Raw genomic sequence first — 13,162 nt, forward strand, 5'->3', positions numbered from 1 at the left:
TATGCACATTTTTGTTGCACTTTGGGCATAGTTCCAAATAGCTCTCCAGAAGGGTTGGATGAGTTCACAGCTCCACCAACAGTGTAATAGTGTCCCAGATTTCCCACAACCCTTCCAACAATGATCATTATCCTTCCTGGTCATATTGGCCAATCTGAGAGGTGTGAGGTGGTACCTCAGAGAAGCTTTAATTTGCATTTCTCTAATAATTAATGATTTAGAGCGTTTTTTCATATGGCTATGGATTGCTTTGATCTCCTCATCTGTAAATTGCCTTTGCATATACTTTGACCATTTCTCAATTGGGGAATGACTTTTTGTTTTAAAAATATGACTCAGTTCTCTGTATATTTTAGAAATGAGTCCTTTGTCAGAATCATTAGTTGTAAAGATTGTTTTCCAATTTACTATATTTCTTTTGATCTTGGTTACAGTGGTTTTATCTGTGCAAGAGCTTTTTAATTTAATATAATCGAAATCATCTAATTGGTTTTTGGTGATGTTCTCCAACTATTCCTTAGTCATAAACTGCTCCCCTTTCCATAGATCTGACAGGTAAACTAGTCCTTGATCTTCTAATTTGCTTATAGTATTGCTTTTTATGTCTAAGTCCTATAATCAATTGGATCTTATCTTGGTAAAGGGTGTTAGGTGTTGATCTAATCTAAGTTTCTTCCATACTAACTTCCAATTATCCCAGCAGTTTTTATCAAAGAGGGAGTTTTTAATCTCAATGGCTGGACTCTTTGGGTTTATCAAACAGCAGATTACTATAATCATCTCCTGCTTTTACACCTAGTCTATTCCACTGGTCCACCACTCTATTTCTTAGCCAATACCAAAAAGTTTTGATGACTGATGCTTTAGAATATAATTTTACATCAAGTAGGGCTAAGCCACCTTCTTTTGCACTTTTTTTCATTAAGTTCCTGGCAATTCTTGACTTTTTATTTCTCCATATGAATTTACTTACAATTTTTTCTAACTCATTAAAGTAATTTTTTTGGAATTTTGATTGGTAGGGCCCTAAACAGATAGTTTAGTTTTGGTAGAATTGTCATTTTTATTATATTAGCTCTACCTATCCATGAGCAGTTGATATTTGCCCAGTTATTTAAATCTGATTTAATTTGTGTGAGAAGTGTTTTATAATTGTTTTCAAAAAGATTCTGAGTCTGTCTTGGCAAATAGACTCCCAAATATTTTATATTGTCTGAGGTTACTTTGAATGGGATTTCCCTTTCTAGTTCTTCCTGCTGTTTCTTGCTAGACATATATAGAAAAGTTGAGGATTTATGAGGGTTTATTTTATAACCTGCAACTTTGCTAAAATTGCTAATTGTTTCCAGTAGTTTTTTGGATGATTTCTTGGGATTCTCTAGGTCGACCATCATGTCATCTGCAAAGAGTGAGAGTTTTGTCTCTTCCTTCCCAATTCTAATTCCTTCAATTTCTTTTTCTTCTCTAATTGCTGATGCTAACATTTCTAATACAATATTGAATAGTAGTGGTGATAATGGGCACCCTTCTTTCACCCCTGATGTTATTGGGAATGCCTCTAGCCTCTCCCCATTGAATATAATGCTTGTTGATGGTTTCAGATAGATACTGCTAATTATTTTAAGGAACAGTCCATTTATTCCTACACTCTCTAGTGTTTTTAATAGGAATGGATGCTGTATTTAGTCAAAAGCTTTTTCAGCATCTATTGATATGATCATATGATTTCTGATAGATTTGTTGTTGATATAATTGAGTTATACTAACAGTTTTCTTAATATTGAACCAACCCTGCATTCCTGGAATAAATTCTACTTGATCATAATGTATTATCCTGGTGATGACTTGTTGTAATCATTTTGTTAAGATTTTATTTAAGATTTTTGCATTTATATTCATCAGGGAAATAGGTCTATAATTTTCTTTCTCTGTTTTACCTCTTCTTGGTTTAGGTAACAGCACTATATTGGTTTCATAGAAAGAGTTAGGCAGAGTTCCATCTTTCCCTATTTTTTCCAAAGAGTTTATATAGAATTGGAAACAATTGTTCCTTAAATGTTTGGTAGAATTCACTTGTGAATCCATCAGGCCCTGGAGATTCTTTTTAGGGAGTTCAGTGATGACTTGTTGAATTTCTTTTTCTGAGATAGGGCTGTTTAGGTATTTAATCTCTTCTTCATTTAACCTGGGCAACTTATGTTTTTGTAAATATTCATCCATTTCACTTAGATTATCAAATTTATTGCCATAGATTTGGGCAAAATAATTTCAAATTATTACTTTAATTTCCTCCTCATTGGTTGTGAGTTCACCTTTTTCATTTATGATACTAGCAATTTGGTTTTCTTCTTTCTTTTTTTTAATCAATTTGACCAGAAGTTTATCAATTTTATTGGTTTTTTCATAATACCAACATTTGGTTTTATTTATTAATTCAATAGTTTTTTTTTTGCTTTCAATTTTATTAATTTCTCCTTTAATTTTTAGAATTTCTAATTTGGTATTTAATTGGAGACTTTTTATTTGTTCTTTCTCTAATTTTTTTAGTTGCATGTTTAGTTCATTGATATCCTCTTTCTCCAATTTATTCATGTGAGCATTTAGAGCTATAATATATCCCCTGAGAGTCGCTTTGAATGAATCCCATAGGTTTTGGTATGGTGTTTCATTATTATCATTATCTAGGATAAAATGGTTAATTCTTTCTATAATTTGTTTTTTGGTCCACTCATTTTTTAATATGAGGTTATTCAGTTTCCAATTTGCTCTGGGTCTGTATCTCCTTGGCCCAGTGTTGCATATGACTTTGATTTCATTGTGATCTGAGAAAGATGTATTCACTATTTCTGCCTTTCTGCAGTTGATCATTAGGTTTTTATGTCCTAGTACATGCTCATTTTTTGTATAAGTTCCATGTACTGCAGAGAAAAAGGTATATTCCTTTCTATCCCTGTTCAGTTTCCTCCATAAGTCTACCATATCTAATTTTTCTAACAATCTATTTACCTCCTTAACTTCCTTCTTGTTTATATTATGATTCAATTTATCTAGATCTGAGAGTGGGATTTTGAGGTCCCCCACTAGTAGAGTTTTGCTATCTATGTCTTCCTGTAGTTCTTTCAGCTTCTCCTCTAAGAATTTGGGTTCTGTCCCACTGGGTGTGTATATATATATGTATATATGTATGTATGTATGTATATGTAGTATTGAAATGACTTTATTGTCTATTTTAGGAGGAAAAGTTTCCTTCCTTATCTCTTTTAATGCTATCTATTTTTGTTGCTGCTTTGTCTGAGATAAGGATTGCTACCCCTGCTTTTTTTACTTCAGCTGAAGCAAACTATATTTTGCTCCAACCTTTTACCTTCACTCTATATGTATCTCTCTGCTTCAAATGAGTTTCTTGTAAGCAGCATATTGTAGGATTCTGGTTTTTAATCCACTCTGCTATTTGCTTATGTTTTAAGGGAGAGTTCATCCCATTCACATTCAAGGTTATGATTACTAATTCTTAGGTTTTTTTAGGGTGTTTTTTTTAGGGTTTTTTTTTTGCAAGGCAAACAGGGTTATGTGGCTTGCCCAAGGCCACACAGCTAGGTAATTATTAAGTTTCTGAGGCAATTACTAATTCTTTATTTCCCTCTGTGCTATCTTCCCTCTGTTTCTATTTTTCCCCCTTTCTCCCCCCTTTCTCCCCTTTATCCATATTCCCCAGTATTTTGTTTCTGAATACCACTGCATTCAGTGTGTTTGCCCTCCTATATTACCCCCTCCCCTTTTTTCCCCTTTCCCTTTTTCCCTTTTCCCTTCCTTCCTTTTGTTATTTCCCCCCTTTTCCCCCACTCCCCTTCCCTTTCTCCATCCCCCCTCCCCTTTTCCGCTTTTAATACTTGAAAGGTTAGATGTTTTATAAGTTAACTGAGAATGTATAGGTTGACTTTAAGCCAAGTCTGATAAGAAGATTCAGGTGTTTCTCATCTGCTCCCTTCTTCCCCTCTATTATTACCATAGGTTTTTTGTACCTCTTAGTACCTTTTAGTACGTCTTAGATTTACCCCATTCAACCCCCCTCCCTCCTCCCATCTCTTTCCTGTCCTCCTTTTTAAGGAGGTAGTGTTATTTAGAAAATTCTGTTATATAGAAATTCTGTTATATAGAATTCTGTTATATAGAAAATTCTGAGTGTCTGTCCCTTCTAGTTCAGTATATTTTATTGAACAGAGTCAAAATTCCTGAGAGTTATTAGAATCTTTCTCCCAAGTGGGGTTAAAGTCAATTACATCCCATTGGATAGCACTCTCATGGATAGGTCATGAATGTCCATCATTTCTGGCTAGGTATATTCTCTCTGTTATAGTTACAATTCTCAAGATTTATGAGAATCTTTTTTTCCCCCCATGCTGGGATATAGCCAGTTTCAACTTACTGGTTAGCATTTTTTTCCTTTTACTGCCCCCCCTTTTTTACCTTTTCATGTGTCTCTTGAACCTCCTGTTTGATATCCAAATTTTCTCTTTAGCTCTGGTCTTTTCATTAGAAAATTTCGGAATTCTTCCATTTCGTTAAATGTCCATCTTTTTCCCTGGAAGAAAAGGCTCAGCTTTGCAGGAAAGTAGATTCTTGGCTGCATTCCAAGCTCCCTTGCTCTTTGAAATATCTTGTTCCAGGCCCTTTGATCCCTTAATGTTGATGCAGCCAGGTCCTGCGTGATCCTAACTGTGGCTCCTTGATATTTAAATTGTTTCTTTCTGGCTGCTTGCAGGATTTTCTCTTTTATCTGATAGTTCGGCCACAACTTCCTTGGTGTTTTCATTTAAGGATCTTTTTCTGGTGGGGATCAATGTCCTCTTTCAATAACTACTTTGCCCTCCAATTCCATGATATCAGGGCAGTTTTCCATCACTAGATCCTGTAATATTAAGTCCAGGCTTTTTTTCTCTTCAATGTTTTCAGGATGTCCTGTAATTTTCATGTTGCCCCTCCTTGATCTATTCTCGAGGTCTGTGGTTTTGTTGATGAGGTATTTTACATTTTCTTCTATTTCTTCTATTTTTTTATTTTGTTTAACTGACTCTTGCTGTCTCATGGAGTCATTAGTTTCTTTAGACTCCGTTCTTTTTTTGGGGGAGGAGTTTTCTTCAATAACCTTTTGCAACTCCTTTTCCAAATGGTCAATTCTACTTTTGAAAGAGCTTTCCATTTGACCAATTGAGGTTTTGAGAGAATTATTTTCTTTTTGCATTTGCCCAATTGAGGATCTGAGAGAATTACTCTCATTTTGTATTTGTCCAATTGAGGATCTGAGAGATTTATTCTCATTTTGTATTTGTCCAATTAATGATGTGAGAGATTTATTCTCCTTTTGTATTTGTCCAACTGTACTTCTTAAGGTTATGTTTTCTTGTGGCAAGGTATTAATTGTCTCTTCCAAATTTTTAAGCTCCTTCCTTATTTCTTCAAGGAAGTCTTTCTGTGCTGAAGACCAGATCGTATTCTCCTTAGAGGTTCTACGTCTTTCTGAGTTAGGGTCTTTCCCTTCCAAGAATTTTTCCTATGGACCCACCTTTCCGCTGACCCTTCTTCATTTTGCTAAGACCTTGAGTTGGGGAGGGGCTGGTTCATAGGCTTGGGATTGCTAAAGGCTTTAGTCACTGAGTGCAGTTTCTCTGGCTGGCCAGTAGGAGTTGTTGGTTGCTTTCTCTGGAGTGTCTGTGACCTTGATTGATGCCTTCTCCCTTTGCTTGAAGGGAGGAGTTGGAGCTATTGAATTCTTTTGCCTTCAATCAATGGTGGACTTTACCCTGGCCTGAGGTCATTCCTCAGCTGGGCTGGTTCTTCTGCTCACACACCTAGGCCTGAGGCAGAAGTAGTCTGCATTTGTTTGTTCGGGAAGAGGTCTGAGCTGTAATGGGACTCAGAGTTCCTTAGACCAGAGGAGCCCAGCGATGGTGTCCACAGCTATCCTGCTCTGGAACTCTCCCCCCAGCCCTGTCTGCAAGCTCCCTGGGGACAGCACCAACAGTAGTGCCTTTACTCCCTAGTTGACTCAAGCCCCGCCTTCTAGCCCTACTGCTGATCCAGCAGGTCTGGCTCTCGGGCCCTCAGACTCCCGGCTCCAATTCAGCTGTTAATCTGGTTGATCCAGGGCTGATCCTCCCTCTGAGCTCCTGAATTTGGCCAGTGCTGCTGCTGGAGACAAATCCTGAGGTATCTGTTCTTTCTCCTGGCTTTTCTTTCTGGGTTTTGTGGGTCGGATTTCTTTTAAGAGGTTTGTTTCATGTGATAGATGGGGAAGAGATCAGGAGACTTTAGAACTGTGCCTGTCTTCTCTCCACCCTCTTGGCCAGAAGTCCCAAGGACCTATTCTGAGAAACTCAAGAGGTCCTGCATTCGTTAAAAGTCTTGTAGAATGTAATCCATAAAATACAAATTGGTAAAGAATCAGGTCCTCAGATTCCAAATCTGGTTATCCTCCTCTTGTATCAGATGCTGTGGACCTCTTGGTGTCCATTGTGAAACAGCCTATTTTTGCACCTTATTCAAAGGCATTGTGATTTTAGGGGATGCTGTGGACTTCCTGGTGCCCCTTGAAGTTCAATTATAGGATCAGGGAAGTAAGATTAGTTCCATGGACAGAAGATATAGAAATATTTCCTTTGGTGTGAGTCCCTTTTTAGGGGGACTCACAAATAAAAATTTTCCATTATTAGGCAAACTATAGAAATTGTGTGGGACAGCTATACCATGTGAAAAGTAGGTAGATTCTCTTGGTTGCTTTGGAATTGTCTTGAATCATTTTATTGCTGAGAATGCCTAAATCATTCAAAGTTGATCACTGTGCATCAATAGTGAAGTTTTTGAATGTGCTGGTTTTGCTCAATTTACTTTGAAGCAGTTCATACAAACCTTTATGAGAACCTGATTTTTTCACATAAAAACAGATGTTGCATGAGTTGATAACCTACATACTTTTACATTCAAATTTGTTGATCCTCATCAAAGAGAAAGTGTAGACTAGTAAAATTTAAATCCTTAGGATCTTGGAACCAGAGATTTAGGGCTGAAAATGGATATGGGAAGTAAGATCTACCTAGATTGATCCAAACCATGGACCTATTTGGGGGAACCTCCAGAGGTCATTCAAGTTCTTGGAGGTAATATTCTGTAAAGTACAAATTTGTAAAGAAGTCAGGTAATCAGATTCCAAAACTGTTCCTCCTTCTACAGCAACAGATTTCCTAAGTAACTTGTGATTTGGGGGATGCTGTGTGTCTTCTTGTGGTCCCTGAAGACCAAACAAAGAAGCCGATAATTAAGATTAATTGTTGGCACAGAAATAGACATAGAAATATTTCCTCTGGTTTAAGTCCCTGTTTAAGCTACATTATAGAAGTTGTGTGGGACAGCTATACCTTATTGAAAAGTAGGGAGATCCTATGTTTCTAAATGAAATTCATATTACAGAGAGACCTGGAGTCCCCTCAGATTTGGAAAAGTTGCATCACAAAGAAGCAAGGAAAAACCTGAAAGTGACAAAACCATCAGAAGTATTGGAAGGTCAGATTTTCTTTTTATTGCCCTGTCTTTATCCAATAGCAATTACAGATATTATTTAACACAGCTTTGAAATGAGTTTCTTTGTATCTGCTATTCCAAATCATTCTCTTCATATCTAAGTGGTATGTAATATATAACGCTTATTCAATAAATCCAAAATTAGCCTGAATTATACTCTCTATGAAGAAGAGTATACCCTTCCAATGGGAAACAGTCTATTTTTGCACCTTATTCAAAGGCATGTATGTTGAGATTTTGAAAATTTTTTTTGATGTCAGAGAAGTTTAGGTTTTTAAATGTCCACTTAGTCTATTTCTTGTGGTCTCTTAGGAAGACAAAGAGAACTAGCCTCTAGCCACGAAGACAAGAACATTACCTCCAAGGGAGGAAAGTGTAATGAACTAGATCCTAAGAGAAGACTGAGAGTTAAGAGGGATGGAAATCTAAGCAAAAAAGTAAAGTTCTAAAGACTCAAATGCAAAGTTTTTACAGTTTAGTGCAAAAAATCTTTCTGGGGCGGCTAGGTTGCCCAGTGGATAGAGCACCAGCCCTGGAGTCAGGAGTACCTGAGTTCAAATGTGGCCTCAGACACTTAATAATTACCTAGCTGTGTGGCCTTGGGTGAGCCACATAACCCCATTTGCCTTGAAAAATCCTAAAAAAAAAGAAAAAAGAAAAAATTCTTTCTAAATTTATGAGATAAGGTAAGGTATCAGGATTATCAGCAATTGGTTTTGCTTTTAATTTTTCCTTTGTTTATTGTTTATATAAAAAGAGCATTTTTTTTATTAGTTCCTTTTTACTTGAATGTTCTCCATTCACTCTTGCTTAAATGTGTTATAGAATATACAAGTGCAGTGAAGCATATATTTCTAAATTGCCAAAAAAACCCCCACCATGCTAAAATTAAAAATAATCATGAAAAGTGACAAAGACCTTTAACTCAATGGCCTTTAACTCTCCTTTCTTTTTCTCATTGGTAACAGATTGTATTTTGTCTCATGGTTGCATTGGAATTCTCTTGGGTAATTTTATTGCTGAGGATTCCTCAGCCCTTAATAGTTGTTCAGCTAGTCTTCTATTTTCCTCAGTAAACTCAGCCCTCTCCACTGAGGTGAGCTTCACCCTTCTGAGCATCTCAGCCCTCCCTGAGGCTGCTGGAGGAGCAGAGGCAGTCTTCCTGAGCTATGAAGGCCCAAGTTGCAAGAGAGTTTCTGAGAAACTTACTCATAGTTGAGAAATTCAGTTACTTTTTAGAATTTTCTGGTTCCCATTTTATTTTTCAAATATTCATACATGTCTCTAATGGAACATCATTTGTTCACTTAAAGTGCATAAGTTGGGTGAGATGATCCCTAGGGTCCCTTTGTAATTTAAATCCATTGATCCTCATAAAAAAGAAAGTGCTGACCAGTGGAATTTTGGGATCAGAGATTTAGGGCCAGAAGTGTACCTTGGTGGTAATTGAGCTATCTGAATTGATCTTCTCAAAGGACTTCTTTTGGGAAATCTCTTGAGGTCATTCATTAATTCAAGGTCTTGTAGAAAGTATTCTCTAAAATTTAAATTGGTAAAGAATCAGGTCCTCAGATTCCAAATCATGTCCTCTTCCTATTGTATCAGATTTCCTAAGTTGCTTGTGATATTTTGGGATGCTCTGGACCTCCTGGTGACCTTTGTAGTCCAATCATTGGAGCAGTGAAGAAAATTATTAGACATATATAAATTGCATGACACTGATATACCATTTCAATAGTAGTCAAATCCTTAGAAAATTTTTAAGTGAAATTCATATTACAGAGAGGCCAGGAGTCCCCTCAGATTTGGGCCAGCTGCGACATGAAGAAGCAAGGAAAAAGTTGGAAGAGATAGAACCCTCTGAAGTATCCAAAGGTCAGATGTCCTTTTTTACCATATGGTCTTTGTCCCATGGCAGTCAGAGATATTATTTAACATACCTTTTGAACTGAATTCCTTTGTATCTGCTACTCAAACTCATCCTTGCCACAGCAAGGTGGTGATTAATGGAAATCATACTAATTCAATGAATCTAAAATTAGCCTGCATCACACTCTCTATGGAGAGGATTTTCTTCCTTTGGGAAACACTCTTATTTTGTACTTTATTCAAAGGCAAGTATGTTGGGATTTGAAATTTTAGTTTAAGTCCAAGAATTTAAGATTCTTAATTATCTCTTTAGTCTATTTCTGGTGACCTCTTTGGAAGAAAAGAGAAGTAGCTGGGAGGGAGGAAGGGTGTGAGCTAGACACCAGGGAGGTCAGCCTGATGATCTTGATCCTAAGAGACCTAAAGAAGGCAGGAATCCTTAGCCAAAAGATAAATTTTTAAAGATATAAATGCAAAGCCTTAAGACATTAGTACAAGAAACATTCTTCAATTCATGAGAGTAGGTGCCTGGCTTATCAGCAACTGTTTGTGCATTTAATTTTTTGTTGTGTTTGCTCATTAGTTACTGGAACAGAAAATATTTCAAATTCCTTTTTCTTTTCTTTTGTGTCCCTCTTCTCTCTTGGTTATCTCTGCTGCTTGAGATAGTATTTTGCCTCATGGTTCCTTTGGAATCATCCTAAATCATTTTATTGCTGAGAATACCTAAGTCATTCACAGTTGATCCACAGAATGTGCTGGTTTTGCTCAATTTATTTTGAAACAGTTCATACAAATCCTTATCAGAACATGAGTTTTTCACTGGTAAAAAGCTGATGTTGCATGAGTTGATACACTGGATTCTTTTACAATTCAAATACATTGATCCTCATTAAGGAACAAGTGTTGACCAGTAGAACTTAAATCCTTAGGATCTTGGAATCAGAGATTTAGGGCTCTGGAAATTGACCTGGGAGATCTACCTTGACTGAGCCTATCCATGGACTTATTTGGAGAAACCCCAGAGGTCATTCATTGCATCAAGTTCTTGGAGGTAGTATTCTGTAAAGTACAAATTTGTAAAGAAGTCAGGTAATCAGACTCCAAATCTGTTTCTCTTCCTACAGCATCAGATTTCCTAAGTAATTTGTGATTTTTGGAATACTGCTTGTCTCCTGGTGGCCCCTGAAGACCAATCATAGAAGCTGATATAAGATTAATTTTTTGGCATAGAAGACATAGAAATATTTCCTCTGGTGTTAATCTGCTATTAGGCTACACTTTATGTACCTATTGAATAGTGGGCAGATCCATAGAATGTTTCTAAATGAAATTCATATTACAGAAAAGCCAGGAGTCACCTTGGATTTGGAAAAGCTGCATCACCAAGAAGCAAGGAAAAAGCTGAAAGAGACAAAGCCATCAGAAGTATCTGAAGGTCAGATGTTCTTGTTATTGTCCAGTAGCAATCAGAGATATTATTTAACACACCTTTAAAAGGAGTTCCTTTGTACCTGTTTCTCCAAATCATCCTTGCCATGGCTACCTGGTGATTAATGGGAGTCATGCTTATTCAATAAATCCAAAATTAGGCTGCTTTTCACTCTCTAAGAAGGAGAGTATTCCTGTCCATGGGGACACTATTTTTTTACCTTATTGAAAGGCATATTTGTTGAGATTTTAAATTTTTGTTTGATGTCACAGAAATTAAAGTTTTTATTTTCCCTTTAGTCTAATTCTTGTGCCCCCTAAGAAAGACAAAGAGAACTAGCCACAAGGGAGGAAGATGGAAAGCTGGACCCTAGGAAGGGAAGTTTAATGACCTAGATTCTGAGATAAGACAGAGAGCTAAGAGGGCAGGCAATCTAAGCAATAAAGTAAAGTTCTCAAGACTCAAATGCAAAGTTTCAATACTTTAGGACAAGAATTCTTTCTAACTTTATGGGAGAAGCTGCCAGACATTCAGCAATTGCCTTTTTCTTTTTCTTTTCTTTATTATTTACACAAAAAGATAAATTTTATCATTCTTTCCCTTTTTATTGTGTGTTCCCCATTCACTCTTGCTTAAGTAATTTTTAGAACATACACGATGAAGTAAAAATTTCTTGCCCCAAAACCAGCAATCTTAAAATCAAAAATAATCAGAAAAAAGGAAAAGTATGCTTCATTGGCTTTTACAATCCATTCTCAACCTCTTTGGTGGTAGATTGTTTTTTTGCCTCATGGTTCCTTTGGAATCGTCTTGTTTTTTTGTTGTTGCTGAGGATATCTAAATCATTCACAGTTGATAATAGTACAGAAACAGTGACCTTTTAGAATTATTGTTCTGCTCAATTTCCTTTGCAATAGTTCACATGAGTGTTTATTAGAACCTCATTTTTTTCACCAGTGAAATGCAGAATTTGGATGAGGTTCTCACTAGGGTTCCTTTCTAATTTAAATCCATTAAGCATCATAAAACAGCAAGTCTTGACCTGTGGAAATGATATCCTTAGGATCTTGATTTCAGAGATTAAAAGCTAGAAATGAACATGGGAGGTAATTGATCTACCTGAATTGGGCTTATCTAAGGACCTATTTTGGGAAACCTCAAGATGTCTTGTATTCATTCAAGGTCTTGTAGGATTTAATTCTTAAAATACAAATTGTTAAAGAATCAAGTCTTCAGATTTCAACTCTAATTTTCCTCCTAGTGTATCAGATTTCTTAAGTTGATTGTGATTTGGGGGAATGCTGTGGATCTCCTGGTGCCTCTTGAAGTCCAATCATAGGAGCAGTGAAGTAAAAGTAGTTCCAGGGACAGAAGATATAGAAACATTTCCTCAGATATTAGGCTACACCTTATTATCAAGCTACACCTTAGAAGTTTTGTGGGACAGCTATACCATGTGAATAGTAGGCAGATCCTTAGATTGTATTTAAGTGAAATTCATATTACAGAGAGGCCAGGAGTCCTCTTGGATTTGAAAAAGTTGCTTCATGAAGAAGCAAGGGAAAAAATGAGACAAAAACCATCAGAAAAATCTGAAGGTCAGATTTGCTTTGTATTGTTCAGTCTTTGTTCCATAGCAATTAGCAATATTAACACACCTTTCAAAGGAGTTCCTTTATACCTGCTTCTCTAAATCATTCCTAGCTAGGTGCTATGTAATGGGAATGATGCTAATTCAATAAATCAAAAATTAGCCTGCATTTCACACTCTAGGAAGTAGAGTATTCCCTTCCAAGGGGAAACAATCTGTTTTTGTACCTTATTGAAATGCATGTGTGTTGAGATTTGAAATTTTGGTTGATGTCACAGAACTTAAGGTTTTTGTTGTCACTTTAGTCTACTTCTTGTGGTCTCTTAGGAAGACAAAGATAACTAGCCACAAGGGTGGAAGATGGACAACTGGACCCTAGGAAGGGAAGATTAATGACCTTGATCATGAGATAAGACAGGGAGCTAAGAGGGCATGTACTCTAAGAAATAAAGTAAAGCTCTCAAGTTTCAAATGCAGTCTCAACACTTTAAGAAAAGAAATTTTTCTCAATTCATGAGAGAAGCTACCAGGTCTATCAGCATTTTCTTTTTGCTTGTTTTCCAAGGCTTATGATATAAGATTTCCTGTGTAAGTTGTGATTTTTAGGGATGTCGTGGGCCTCCTGGTTGACCATGGTATCCAATTATGGAGTCAGGCACTTCACATTTGTTGTGGGACATAAGACTTAGAAATGT

At 36.5% G+C, this 13,162-nt stretch overlaps 1 protein-coding gene across 8 annotated transcripts in view; it reads left to right on the forward strand.

The window, feature by feature from the left end:
• LOC141514006 (uncharacterized) overlaps positions 1-13,162 on the forward strand; it is a 247,533-nt gene that overhangs the window by 179,568 nt on the left and 54,803 nt on the right. For all 8 annotated transcript variants that reach the window (XM_074224410.1, XM_074224416.1, XM_074224414.1 and 5 more), the window contains 3 exons: positions 7,465-7,557; positions 9,358-9,450; positions 10,790-10,882. In XM_074224410.1, coding sequence (XP_074080511.1) covers positions 7,465-7,557; positions 9,358-9,450; positions 10,790-10,882 — 279 coding nt within the window. The remainder of the gene's footprint in view (positions 1-7,464; positions 7,558-9,357; positions 9,451-10,789; positions 10,883-13,162) is intronic.

This window comes from Macrotis lagotis, chromosome 2, assembly GCF_037893015.1.
Source record: "Macrotis lagotis isolate mMagLag1 chromosome 2, bilby.v1.9.chrom.fasta, whole genome shotgun sequence".
Classification (NCBI taxonomy): domain Eukaryota; kingdom Metazoa; phylum Chordata; class Mammalia; order Peramelemorphia; family Peramelidae; genus Macrotis; species Macrotis lagotis.